Source organism: Peromyscus californicus, unplaced genomic scaffold, assembly GCF_007827085.1.
Source record: "Peromyscus californicus insignis strain IS unplaced genomic scaffold, ASM782708v3 Scaffold_10__1_contigs__length_136768540, whole genome shotgun sequence".
Lineage (NCBI taxonomy): Eukaryota > Metazoa > Chordata > Mammalia > Rodentia > Cricetidae > Peromyscus > Peromyscus californicus.
In genome coordinates this window covers 112,011,584-112,026,085 of record NW_026294391.1, presented here as the reverse complement: position 1 = coordinate 112,026,085, position 14,502 = coordinate 112,011,584, and the positions used below count along the sequence as shown (strand labels likewise).

At 38.5% G+C, this 14,502-nt stretch overlaps 1 protein-coding gene across 1 annotated transcript; it reads left to right on the top strand.

The window, feature by feature from the left end:
* The first annotated feature begins 13,104 nt into the window (after window positions 1-13,104).
* LOC128115946 (olfactory receptor 10A5-like) lies at window positions 13,105-14,058 on the top strand. Its single transcript, XM_052747143.1, has one exon. The coding sequence runs from the start codon at window positions 13,120-13,122 to the stop codon at window positions 14,056-14,058; it is 939 nt and encodes a 312-aa protein (XP_052603103.1). The 5' UTR covers window positions 13,105-13,119.
* The last annotated feature ends 444 nt before the right edge of the window (window positions 14,059-14,502 follow it).

Sequence of the window (14,502 nt, the reverse complement as noted above, 5' to 3'; positions counted from 1 at the left end):
CTCTAGAAGCTTGATCTGGCAGCTCTGGCCTCTGTTGAGAAGATGGCCCTGTTGACACTTGTACTTGAGTCTACAAGAGTGCTTTTAGACTTTTGGTCTCTAGAACTAGAAGAAAAAGAAGTCGTAATTGCTCTGAACCACAAATGTGATGGCAACTTGCTATTGAATCAATCGTTTAACCAATATCAGAGTCTCCATTCTGCTTCTGCCATGGAATTAGCCCATCATACTTGTCCCAGGACTAAAGATTCCCCTGAACAATGATGAGATAAGGGGTTGCCTGAGAGATGAGAGATGGGGTAAGCAAGTCCTGGGACAGAGGGAAACTGTTGGTACTATAGGAAGATAAAAAGAGCTTGTTGAATGGAGAAAGAAGATATGTCCACAAGAGAGAAGACATCTGAAGAGAACCTTATTTGAAGATGTTGCCTTTAAATCCTAGGGATAAGTTTGAGGCACTGACCACCTTATGAACTGAGGAAATATTTTTCTATAGCTCTTAATTACTTTAAAAAAACACTAACCCACCAACAAACAAACAAACAAACCCCATAAGCCAACAAAATTCATGTGGATAGAGTTTTAGCAATTTAAAGATTAAATTAAAACAACAGCTGTGCAATGTCAGGCAAGTCCCTTTGCCTCTCTGAGTGTTGATTTCACTCTACCAGTATAGTGGAAATTATGGTAGCCATTTCATGAGATTGCTTGAGAGAATTAAATAATTTGGAGATGTGGTGGTGTGGTTGTCAGATACTTTAGTTAGTAGAACTGGCCTCCTTATCCTCAGGAAGCTGCTTTTATGCACTATTTCTATTATTCAGTTCCTCTTTCTTGTTTTATTTGTCTTGGATGCAGGTAAGAGTTCCCTCTTCTTCTACTACTAGACACTATACACTATACAAGGTCCTAGGCCTATTTTTTGTGAACTTTAAAACAGTGAACTGAGAACAGAGGTGCAGAACCTAGAACTGGCTAAGAGGCTACCAGGTACAGCTACAGGTTACCATGACAGCTAATTTCAGCTCTTATCCTAAGATACTCAATTTTGGGGAAGAAAAAAGTGAGGGACATAGTATGATAGAGTACTTACTACAATATTTTACTTTTGGATTGAGGGAATAACAGGCAAAACTCTCTATATACAACTTGGGATTCTCCAAACCTGTCTTATCTCCTAGGGATTTATCTAAGTTAGGCTCGCTCTCTCTTCCCAGAATTACTTTTATTAAAGACTAATAATTAAAAGCCAGGATAGAGTTTCTTTGGGGAGAAAATACTAGTACCTGCAATTTAGGGTTGCTGTTATACACTTACATGAAGAAAAATACAATCTGTGATAGTTACCACAAACTTTTGAATATCTCCTATAAGAAAAGAAACACAAGAGCTCATGAGATGGCTTAGAAGTTAAAAGCATTTACTGTTCTTCCAGATGACCCAAATTCAATGCTCCATGCCCAAATCAGGCAGCACACAACTACCTATAACTCCAGATTCTACATAATCCTTGTGCATATAAATTCATGCAAGAACACACACACATACACATAAATAAAAATAAACAGGTTATATTTAAGAACATATATGTATATGCATATAAATAAGCACATGCAGTAACAAAGAAACAAAGGCCATTAAGAAGAGCAGAAAGTGGTATATAGAAGGATTTTGGAGGGAGGAAGGGAAAAGAGAAATGTAATTATACTCTAATCTCAAAAATAAAATAAATTTAAAAAGAGAAATACAACAGGCCCTCAACGGATAGGAATAGATTGTGATCCATATCCCTGAATTAGCTCTTCCTGTGCTCCACATACTCTACTTTTTCTAGCAACATATATTCTTGACATTCTCAGTCCCATTCTCATTTGTCTTTTGTTCTTTAGTTAATCTTTTCTACCACAAAGATCAGCCTGTGCAAGATACACAGGCTTGTTTAAAAACTCAAAATGTCTCCAGTTTAAAGCTCCCATATTTCTCCGCAAGTATTTCTGTATCTTTAGTTGACCTCACTTCTCTCTTTTCACTTTCCAAAGAAGACAATGCCACTGTATTTGCTGAAGAAGTCATTCCACCTAATCTTTGGCCCTATCCCTTCCTGTTCTCATCAAGACTTCATTTCAACAACTAGGATATCAGACCCAGTACCCATGTCTTGAATCGTTACATCAGCACTAATAAACATTAGGCTGAGAATATTTGTTTTTAGTTAATAAATAGGATAGCAAAGTTAATTTATACTGCAAAGAGACCTCTCACAGTCCCAGCAGCATCCTTTGAGTATCTATTTGCCCCTTGAAATTCATCATTCATCAGAAAAACTCTAAGCACATTCTATGTTCACTTTCTCCAATTTGTCAGACTTATTCTCATCTTTACCCATTTACAATTGGCTCTATCTTGGAACTAATCCCCATCAATCATTATAAAACTTACCACCATCAAAATTAGGACTATTTTCTCATTGTCTTTTCTTTCTGACCCTTCTGTTACATTTATAATTTTCATTGTTCACCTTTCTACAAATTCTTTTTGCATAATTTTCTATGTCTACCCTCCCTCCATTATCTCTCTCACCTGCCCCTTTACTGTGACCCCTTGCCACAGGAACTGAATCAGATTCTCTCAAGCTTGGGTTCTAGATTCTTTTCTTTGCCCAGATTGAGCTCATGTTTCCCATAATTGTAAGGATAACTCCAGAGATTCTTCTAGTTTAAATCATCTTGAGTTCAAATTTCTCTACAGGTTAGCAGTCCCCAAATATCATGTCTGGCATCACTATTCTTTTAGTGACAAAGGTGCCACACTTAGCATTCATTATTTAACTCGTTCTCCATCCCCACATCCAGTTAGTCAAATCTTTCTTTTCACTCACTCCGTCACTTTCTTCCCTGCCTTTCTTCATTTGAGTGCTTTATACAGTATCCTAGTGTATTACAATAGCCTCCTAATTGCTTCTACCCAGTCCTCTCTCCCGTTTATCCTCTGCACTGCTGAGAGATAAATCTTCCTAAAGCACCTTTTTGGCTGTCAGCTCACTGCTTTAAGACTTTATATGGTTTCCTGATGCTTGTTAGATGCAGCCTTCACTCTTTTGGCTCTTGGGATAGATGTTCTACAGTACGGTTGCAGTTGCCTTTCCAATTACTTCTCATTCACCCTATTCGTATGTCCTGTACTGCAGACACATCAGCTTTCATACACATCATGAGATGACTTGCAAATAGTAGAGTGGAAACCAGTCCCTGATATTACATAGCTGTATGACATTGGACTTGGCCTACCCTTTCTGGCCTCAGAGTCATCATTTATATAAATCAAGGTAAAAAATGGGATCTGGTCTTTATGATCTGTACTAGGGTAATACTTCCTGTACTGCTTAACATGGTACCTAGTACAAATAAAACAGAGTGTCTTTCTGTCACTCCGATTAATCCATTTTGCCAGTTTTAAATGCCCTCTTCTATCATCCGTACTGGAGTCGTTCTCACCTGGAATACCACTCTAGAAAACTTTCTGTGCTGCTTGCAATTCTAGTCCTTTGCACTGTCCATCTCCGCTTTACATAAAGCCCATTTTCTTGTATGACACACTCAATTTTCCTTCCTCCTCACCCGTGTTCTAGTATTGCCTGTGTTGCCCACAGTGCCTTCCATGGTACAAAACATGCACTTGGTAAATATCAATCACCTGAGTAGCTGGAGAAACAAAGGGAGGGGCTCTGAGTTTGGCCAACCCCAACTGTGGAGAGATTAAACTTGCTAGTAGTGGCACTAACACCTCTTTTCCTCTTTCTTCCCTTGTCTCATACCCCCACACATCTTCTTTTCTGGCTTGTACTTTACCATACTCCATGATTCTTAGTTTTGCTAGTACGCACCACGACCATTATTTAATCCTGCTGATGGCTCTTGAGGGGAAAGAGGTTCCTATGACAACCTCAGATCTTGTTCCTTTGTCCTTTCCACTTATGCTTTGATGAAAACCACCCTCCTACCTACTAGAAAATCTTACAAGAGGGGTTCATTAAACTTATGATCCAATTCACCATCTAGAATCTGTGATAAAAAAAAATACAGAGTAGGAAATTAGACTCCTTTATGTAACAGCACTTACTAGCCTGCTCAGATCCCAGCCGCCACTCTATATCAATAGCATTCCTCAACAATCAAAGATTGCCTAGTTCAAACTTTGCTTTTAGTCTACCAGTAAACTTTGAGAACCAATCATCCAATTTTCAAAATGTCTTTCCTTGGCAGCTCTTAAGTAAGTTCTGTGAAGGACAAAGCTATGTCCAAGCAAGATCATCACTAAGCTTGATTGATGCCCTCCAAATTTTGCATTGTTCAGTAAATCATGTGAGTTATGGTCATCTCTTTGCCCCCAGGAAATGTGCTGACTGGTAAATGAGGCTTCTATGAACTTTGAATATTACATGCCGCTTGACACAAAACTGTGCTTCTTTTAAACTCCTAATCTCTGCATCATTCTAGCATTCCATGTGCTTTTCTTTGTAGTGAAGGAAGACCATGGTCTTTCCCCCAAGTTTTCATCAAAGAAACCTAAGACATGCAAGGAAGAATTAATTTTTTTGAGTATCTATTTAATATGAACTTTGTGTGTATGGTACTACCATTTAAACGGCACAGCAACCTAATGATACCTTGTATTGTCTAAGTTTTGAGGATGAAGTAGATGTTATCCACTGAATTTAAGAAATTTGTACAAAGCCATCCATCTAATAAGAGGCAGGCTTGGATTTGATGGGTTCTTTCTGATGTCACAGTATGTGCCCTCTCCACTCCTCTACCACTACTGTGCAAGTCAATATCTGTTTTCCAGAAAAAAAAATCGTTTCTCTTGACACTTAAATGATGGACATGGGGTCCTCCTAATAGACTCTGGTATCAGATGAATCTTCACTGTGCCACCTGCAATCTGCAATACACCCTCATCAACATATTTCAGAACATGTTGTCCAACTGCCCAGTCTCCCCTGATTCAAGTCTGCACAGAGAACACTTTTGAGAACTGAAACCTGTTATCTAGATTTCCTACCATCTAGCCACCACCAGATTGATTTTTTTCTTTTTATCCTAAGAAATAAAGATACAGGGAAAGTTCTAAAATGTACCTGTTGCTGTCCCAGGGAATATTTTAGGAAGAATGAAAACATCTTTGGCTCCTAATGTCTTCCTTAGAGAAAGATAACTAAACTGAGGGGAAAAAAGAAGTGTGCTCTTTGAAGGTGTCTCATCATTGAGAACATAATAGCATGCCTGATTCTATCTGAAACCCAGAGAAATCAGAGTACCATATTGTCAGATTATGATGATTGTGAATAATGGTCAATTTAAATGAAAGAGATGACTCACATTATAAAAATTTTGAATATTTAAATTTATAAGACAGACTTAGCAACCAGAACAGCAGTAATCTTACAAAATATTCCTCACTTCTCCAAAATTTCCTACAAGACTTATTTTAGATAAGAAAGGTAAATGGAGGAGGAGTGGATGTGGGGAAGAGAGGAGGTATGTGTGGGGACTGAGAGGAGTGGAGGGAGGGGAAACTGTGGTCAGGAATCACTGTAAACAATAAATAAATAAATAAATAAATAAATAAATAAATAAATAAATAAATAAATAAATAAATAAATAAAATCTTCCTGAACACATTTGACAATGGGATAGTTTTACCAAAGCTTAAAATAATACACTTTTAGTGAACTATTCAATACCTAATTCAAATTGTGCCTACGGTGAGATGTTGTACATGTAGCAAGCATTCAGTAAATATTTTCTGTCTGAATAATGCAGTTACTTTCCTCTTGAGTGTATTCGATAACTTGAATTAACAGCTTTGAAAAGGTTGTCAAAGAGGTAAAGTATTTTAATGAATAGTCGCAAGTCATTTAAAATCATCAATATTGATTTATACGCTGTATGCTCAGTTCTCTTGAAGAGGATAAGAATGGCCCTTAAAATGTTGCTTACAGTTGGCTCCTCTGAACTCATCAAGTTCAGAATTCAAGGTTTGGTGAGGCTTTTCCTGGTGCAAGATGATCTACCATTTTATTTAGCTTTCCCAGTTAAGTGGAGAAATATTACCCCTGGGAATGAGGCTTAAGGGAAATTGATTTTCATGAGTACAACATATTAAGCAAACAGGCAGGACCTGAATCCCTAATGGGAGGAAGTTCTAGCAGGATATTAATTTGAGCCATTGGAGTAGCAGCTAGACTCAGAATGCCCTTGAAGGTGGAGCCTGCTTCTATGTCTGAATGAATCATCCAGATGAGGAGGTCATGGTGACCAGTCTTTTGGAGTGGAGGAGAAGACAGTGAAAGGTAAGAAACATATATCTAGGTTTCTGACAACAAGAACTAAAATTAACATTTAAGGTTTGAACTGGGATGTGTAGGAGTCACATCAGCTGTTAGTGAAAATGCATAGGACATTCAGCGGGGGGGGGGGGGGGGGAACAAAGTGAAGTGACACACAACTTTGCAGGGATCACTTACATGTAGGTACACATTTGTAAAAGTATAGTGAAGCTCCTTATGGATCTTATCAGCACTTTGTATGGATTATTTCATTAATTTCTAAAAACTTCATGCATGCTTATGAGGTCATTTTATTATTATTCCTATTCTTTATTTTATACTAGAACCCTCAAATGTTACAGAGAAAAGAAAGTAGAAGCAAAGGACTGTTTTTCTCCATCCCCCAAGCCAAATATCAGAATGAAAACTAAAAGATGCAAGAAAAATGTTCCTACAACTCATATACCTAAAATAATGAGTATATGATCAGATAAGTATTAAAGTGATGGATTGAAACATTTCAGTTCCCTGACATATAAGTCAGTGGAATAAGTACAGGAAGTCTATCAAATGCAGTTTCTTGCCCCTCAGGGCAAGAGGAACAAAAGAAACCAATTTTAAAAAATGCTACTGGTTAAAAAGCAAACTCATTAAAGCTTCATTTTGACACTTTTTTAAAGGATTACTATTGAATGTTTTCTGAATTTCATTGATTTCAGATCTTTTGCTACAAATTCATAGACATGCTTCAAAACAATATTTGATATTATTTAGATATTTAATTTAGATACATATTTAGCTCAGGTTTTACTAAATTATGTAGACTCTCTACATTTTATATGTAATATCTTGATAGTTACAACCAAAAGTAAAAGCATGTTTTTTACAATTTTTTTTCTTTAATTGAAAATAGATCTTTTTCACACGATGTATTTTGATTACACTTTCCTCTCTTCCTACCCTGTATTTTACACAACTTTCCCAGATAATTTTTTGCCATTTTCACATTTAGGCTACAGATATGTCACATAATGACACATCACATGTCATTTGGTCCAAGATATTTCCTAGCCTGTTTCATTGTCTGTCATGTTGACAAATGGAATAGAACAGGAAAAATATTTGGCATCAAAGAACATAGTTGAATCAGAAATATCTGTCACCAGGTCTCAATAATGCTGATATCCCAGTCCATTTCTGGGTCTCAATAATGTTAGTCTAAAGAATCTTAGAAATCTCTGACTCTACGTCTCAAGGTATAAAAATACAAATAACAGAATCATTCCCGTGGAAACCAGAGTTTTCTAGCATTAATGTGCAATTGTTTTAAAAACTGAGCTGTCTATAATATTTTACAAGTTGTTTTCAAAGGAATAAAAGAAACCTTTCTCCAAAATGTTCTTCTGTGTGGTACAAACTTGAGTTATTCAAGAAAAACATTTGTTTTTGAGAGTTAAACAAAGTAACCAACTTCCCTCTGGAATAGGGAAGCTAGTGCAGTACCAGTTAAGCTCTTTTTTTTCATTGCGCTTGCAAAGATTCTGTCTGTAGATAATTCTGCTCTTCTCTCTCTCAGGTGTCCCTTTAGGGAAGAGGTTAATATGTATTTGGAACAAAAGCTGACCTAAATAGTGAGGATTAAGCTGCAAAGATGAACTTCTCTACTTGCCAGTGCTACCCTGATCTCTAGCATCAAACGAATTGCCCTTGATATAAGCCATTGACACTTTGAGTAGAATACAGATCTAACAGCACTTCAAGCCGACATTCTGTCTTAATATGTAGAAGTGGGGTTTGGAGGAAGGAAGAATAGAGTACCTAATTGGTACAGACAAAATTCACTTTCCTTCTATCAACCAACCTTCAGTTGTTCTTCAAATTCCATTTCACCTCCTCCCTTTCCAAACGGGTCTCCTGGGTTGATCCTAGAAGATGTCATGCCTTTGGCCTTCACATAGTCATTAATTCCTTACTGAAGATTCTGCACTTTGATTTTATGCTTGTACTAATACAAGCATTACTACATGGTGGTAGATGTGAATTTGGGGAGTTTTATATTGTCTTCCAAACAGCTTTACCTTTTGATGATTATAATGGCATAGGAATATTAATACTGAGATGAATCTTGATTAAGGAAAATACCAAGGGAAGAGGTTCAGGGGACATTATTAATTAGCTTTTCTGCGTAACTGGAAGCTAAGAACAAAACTGTTTTTCATCGCATTTACTTAATGGTCCTATAAAGAACGCTGAACCCACTGTCCCTACTTAGTAAATCAGGGATAATGATACACTTAAATCATTCTACTAATTGTAGATCTTTCAGAACCTCTGACCAGCATTTTTCATCCATTCTTAATGGTCATAACTATAAACGAACATGAAGAAGAGAGAAAGAATAAGACTGAGAGCATTCTGACCCCAAGGTGACCCCTGAGAACTGTTTTCTTGACTGAACTCATTCCATTATCATCTACCTCTTTAATGCAACAGCAAAATCAAGTAAAACACAACTTTTTGGGGGAAAAACAGATAATTGGAAGTTCTGTGTAATTGTGTCGTCCTTAATGATGGTTGGGGTAGGGTGCTCATATTGAAGGTATTTTGACAATCCTCATCAAATTGAGCTCTCTTGTACATCATGTGCAAGATTGCTCCTGATATTCAGTTGCTAAGCCCAGGCTTTGAGCAATTTCTGCAGGGTGAGTAAAGGTTACACTGACCTATTCGTTCTCTTTACTGTTTTCTTTTTGAAACAAGAGCAATAATTTGTGATGCATTTGCTTAAGAGCTTGTTTTTTAGTCACACTGAGAGCCCTATCACTCGGAGCTAGAGCTCTGTCCATCACTAAGTGACCAACCTATGTGATGGTAGAAACCATTGTCTCAGAAATTGATCATAAACCAGTAGATCTGATGGGGCGAGCAAGAGAGAGAGAGAGATCTGATGGGGCGAGAGAGAGAGAGAGAGAGAGAGAGGAGAGAGAGAGAGAGAGAGAGAGAGAGAGAGAGAGAGAGAGAGAGAGACTAAGTGGGGGAAGAGAAGAAAACGCCTTCTCCAGTTGATCTTCCTGCCTTCGGAAAGCCATGCTTATCCATGCAGTTGCTGAAGATAAATCTTGAGTTTCATCCTCATTCCCTTCTTGCCTGCTCCTAATATATTTGCAATGCATTTTATTTCTTAAATTCACCTTTTATTAAAGTACATTTAAAGAAGTGCAAGAACATCGTGATGGTACTGTATTAAAAGCCCTAAAATTAGCTCATCTTACCCATTCCAGCTTGTGTTTACCTACCATTTCTTGCTGGGACTGGAGCACATCAGCTTTCTGACCTGTTTCCTGATTCCCATTCTGGTTTTCTCATATCTGACTATTCCTCACACATCTGATCTCAACATAAAAACATAACTTCCACCTCCGTTGTATCTTCTTTAATCATGTCGCAAAAACTATGTCACCTTTTCCTGCACATTTTTCTTTGTATCAAGGTCCTATACTTTTACACTAAATTGTCAGAACTTCATCTGTTTAATGCAGTGGTTCTTAACTGGAGGGTCATGACCCCTTTTGCAAACCTCTGTCTCCAAAAGTATTTATATTATGATTCATAACAGTAGCAAAATTACAGTTGTGAAGTAGTAATGAAAGCAATTTTATGGTTGGGGGGTCAGCACAACATGAGGAACTGTATTAAAGGGTCACAGCATTAGGATGGTTGAGAACCACTTGGTTTAATGCCTACTCTTACCACTAAATCATAACCTTAATAAACACTGGTACCATGTCTTCTTTGCTTATGGTTTCATCCTTAGTGCCTACCAGTTCAATAATATTGTACATAGTATGTGTCCAAAGATGTGTGGTGAGAGAATGAAACAGTGAAGACTTCTAAGCTTCTCTTTGGCGTCTATATTAATCTCTCTTCACTGCAATAAAACTGGATTTAGGAAGGCTGTGAGCCTTTGAATTTGGACACACCAAAGAACACGCCTGTAAGCCAAAGGGAAAAATCAAGTTTATTCCATTACTAATTAATGAGATTTGGGATTGAATGATAAAAATCTAATGATGTTAATGTTGGTTCTAAATGCAGGCTGGCAGTCTCTGAAGACAAAGTAAAATGGTAAGAGGACACTGCAGTTTAATTCCCCAATTAGGAAGCAGCTGTCACCTCCAGGGACAACCTTAGCTGCTGATTGATTTTCTTTATTCACTGTAATCACTGTTAATGCTACCTCAAGCAGTACCAGTGTCCTGTATTCCTCTAGTATAGGTGAATCTTCCTTAACACAACCCTAATACACTAACTTCTGGACTGATGCAAAGGGTAAATTATGAAAAATTCCTTCATATTTCAGAAGCATCCCAAAGAAGATTCTTTTGAATAACCAACTTGTTGAGTACAGTTAAACAAAGATTTCACATGCAAAAAATGTGATTTATCTGTAACCTTTTCAGGAAACATCATCATTACCCAAAACGAAGCAGAAAATGTGGCTGTTCCGTATTTCCCAGTCACAGACTGAGCCTTCAACTTTGAACACTGATGGAATCCGGCCCCTATCTTTAGTTTCATACCCTCTCATTTATGCCACAGCACAGACTGATTTCTAATCCTATCACAGGCCAAGACTATGATCAGACAACCACTTCACAAATGTGGGTCTCTGAGCACCACAGGGCGGCAAGTGGGGAAGGGGGAGCTGTATCCATGACTCACTGCCAACCCATCCCTGCTGCTGGGGGGCAGGGGAAGAAACCTCTTAAATGCACATCCTACTGCTTGTGAGTCATGAATGTCATTTTCATTTATGAAGGATGGAACATTATTTTCCTCTAACATTTAAAGTGAATAACTTTACATACATTTCCCCCAATTTCCATAGGAATTTGATGCCATGGAAGGAATCAGCTACACATCCACAGAGCCCAGCAGAAACTCTTGTTTTTCTTTTTTTTTTTTTTTTGGTTTTTCGAGACAGGGTTTCTCTGTGTAGCTTTGCGTCTCTCCTGGAACTCACTTGGTAGCCCAGGCTGGCCTGGAACTCACAGAGATCCGCCTGGCTCTGCCTCCCGAGTGCTGGGATTAAAGGCGTGCGCCACCACCGCCCGGCTTTGTTTTTCTTATAGGTAATTTAAGATCAATATGTCTGAATTCCTCTCTGCCCTCCAGTGATGTTAGTGAAATCCACCCTGATTTGGGGGTGGGGGAGTTCAGCAGGAAAGAGTTGTCTGACTTACTGTTATTTTAAGATTTGGGACTCACATTGTTATTGAGTCTTAAATACTGTTTCAGAAGTTCAGGTAATACCAAGTTAAGGGAAGCTGCATATGTCATGGCTGAGTAGCTTGCTGATCTTGTGGGATTCCTAAGAGAGGGAGCAGAGATTGTCTCTGTCTCTTTTGCCTCCTCTTGTGGGACATTTTCTCTCCTACTGGGTTGCCTTGTCCAACCTTCATTTGATGGTATGTGCCTGATCATTTTTTTTAATCTTTCTGAGTCTGATTTATTTTGCTTAGCCTGAGAATCTCCAATTGAATCCATTTTTTTTCCTGCAAGTGTCATGAGTGCATTCTTTTTTTTCCCCGAGCATACTTGAGTTTAAATTGACATTTGATTTGCTATCATTACAAAAAAAAGTAACACAGTTTACAGTACAACATTATCCAAATCACATTAGAAAAGTATTTTTTCCTTAACACATAAGATAATGTTATTGTAGCTTGCTAAGCCTTTTTTGGTCGATGGCCCTGGAAGGCCTGCTCTTTTATGAAGGGAGGCAGAGGTGGGTGGATCTGGGGAAGAGTGGAGTGGGGAGACTAGAGAAGGGGAGGGAGGGGAAACTGCAGACAGAATGTAATATATGAGAAAAGAATAAAACAAAAATAAAATAATAAGGTGTTTTAAGATACATATTGTATCTGGTAATAAAGACTACATAGCAATAGAAAAGTCAACGTGAAAGGAAACAAAAATAAATGGATTTCAGAGTCAATCATAAATGTTGAAATTGCTTATATTATATTATCATAAAATAAGATATAATAAATAAGGTAGAGGATAAAAAAAGAAGTGAAGTTTCTGCTAAATGTCATCATTATTTGCTTCCTTTTGTGAGACTCTCAAAGGTACTTTCACCACCAGTTATGTCAAAGAAAAAAGTGGAGAAAAAAAGAACATTGGAGTCACTCTCTCTTAAGGGATCCTTAACTTGGGGTCCTTTTCCAACTATTATGGTTTGAATGAGAAATGTTCCCCATAAACTCGTGTGTTTCAACACTGAGTTCCTAGCTCATGGCACTGTGTGGGGAGGTTGTAGAACCTTTAGGAAGTGGAGTCTCATAGGAGAAAGTGAGTAACTTTAAGCAGACCTTCCATTTTATAATGTAGCCCTAGCTTGCTATCACATTTCTGCTTCCTAGTCCTCTGAAATGTGAGAGGCATCCTAGCCACATGTTCATGCCACCATAGAGTAGTCTGCTGCTATGCTTTCTCCATCACAAACTATTGCATCCCTCAAGCCATGAGCCAAAATAAGCCTCTCCTCCTTTTGGTCATTTGTCAATTATTTCATCAAAATAAGGAGAAAAGGAAGAAATGTGGCAGCTACTAGGTAAGTCCACTTAGTAGAACATGTACGAAGTATCTTCTAGGGGAAGAAGAAACAACACTTGAGTTTATGTGCTAGACAGTTTCTCTGGTTCTCTTGCTCCCTTCCAGTAGTGTTTACTCCTTTATCAGTTGCTTATACTTCCTCTCCTCAGATCTTAATCCTGAATCGGATAGAGATGGGCAATCTGACAGTAATCAAAGAATTTCTCCTTCTGGGATTTGGAAGCCTCCACGGGTCACAGTTTTTCCTTTTTGGGACATTTCTTGGAATCTACATAATGACCTTACTGGGGAATATTCTCATCCTTACAGTAACTTCCAGTGACCGTAGCCTCCAAACTCCCATGTACTTCTTCTTATCCAATTTCTCCTTCCTTGAGATCTGGTATACAACCTCCATTGCTCCTAAGATGCTGAAGACCCTTCTCTCTGGTCCAGAAGCAATTTCTTTTGCAGGATGTGTGGCTCAGTTTTATTTCTTTGGCTCCATGGCAGTAGTTGAGTGCTTTCTCCTGGCAGCCATGTCTTATGACCGATACCTTGCTATCTGCAGCCCACTTCGGTACCCATCTCTCATGAACCTCCACACATGTATCTTGCTTGCAGGTGGATCTTGGGTGGGTGGATTTATAACCCCTGTTGTCACTGTCACTATGACTTTCCAGCTGCAGTTCTGTGCATCCAATGAGATTGATCATTTCTTTTGTGATCTTGCCCCCGTGTTGAAGCTAGCTTGTTCTGATCCTGAGGAAGTAGAAAAAGCTACTTTCCTCATGGCTTCCTTTGTCACCATGGTGCCCTTCCTGCTTACTGTAGCCTCTTATATAAACATTGTGGTTGCTGTCCTCAGGATACCATCAGCTGCAGGAAAACAACGAGCCTTTTCCACATGCTCCTCCCACCTCATTGTGGTCACTCTGTACTATGGAACTCTGGGAACAGTGTATGCTATCCCTGCGGCGACTCAGGCCACTGCCCTAAACAAAGTCTTCTCACTGCTCTACACTGTGATCACCCCCATGGTCAATCCCATTGTGTACAGCCTGAGAAACAAGGATGTTAAAAGGGCAGTGCAGAGACTCCTGAGTGAGTGGAAGCATGCCATGAAGACCTAATAGCCTTCTCCATCCCCAGAGTCCTTTCCCCAGCAGCTTGAACTTCTCTAATGGTGGTCAGATACTTGATTGACAACTTGGCAATTCAAGCAACTGCTATTCCCTTCTTCCAGGAAATTACTAGCAAGGGAGGGACTCTCCCTCCAGTTTTTACAGTCTAATATTTTCAGGTGAACCCCTGAACAGAAAGAGTAAATTTATCAAGATGGATGTAACTCCACCAGGCTACTCTACCATATATTGGTTCATTTTAAGAGGAAATTAGAAACACCAAACTTGATCATTCACAAGAACCAAGATACAAAATCAACCTAAGTGCCTGTCAACTGATAAATAAAGAAAATATAACATTCACTCATATACCTACACATATGTGTACATATATTCATGTATCACTCACACACACACACACACACACTCCAAAGCTTAAAGAAAGCTGAACTT

What these genes read in the sequence shown, in the direction of transcription:
- LOC128115946 (XM_052747143.1), top strand. Translation starts at nt 13,120, where the DNA reads ATGGGCAATCTGACAGTAATCAAAGAATTTCTCCTTCTGGGATTTGGA.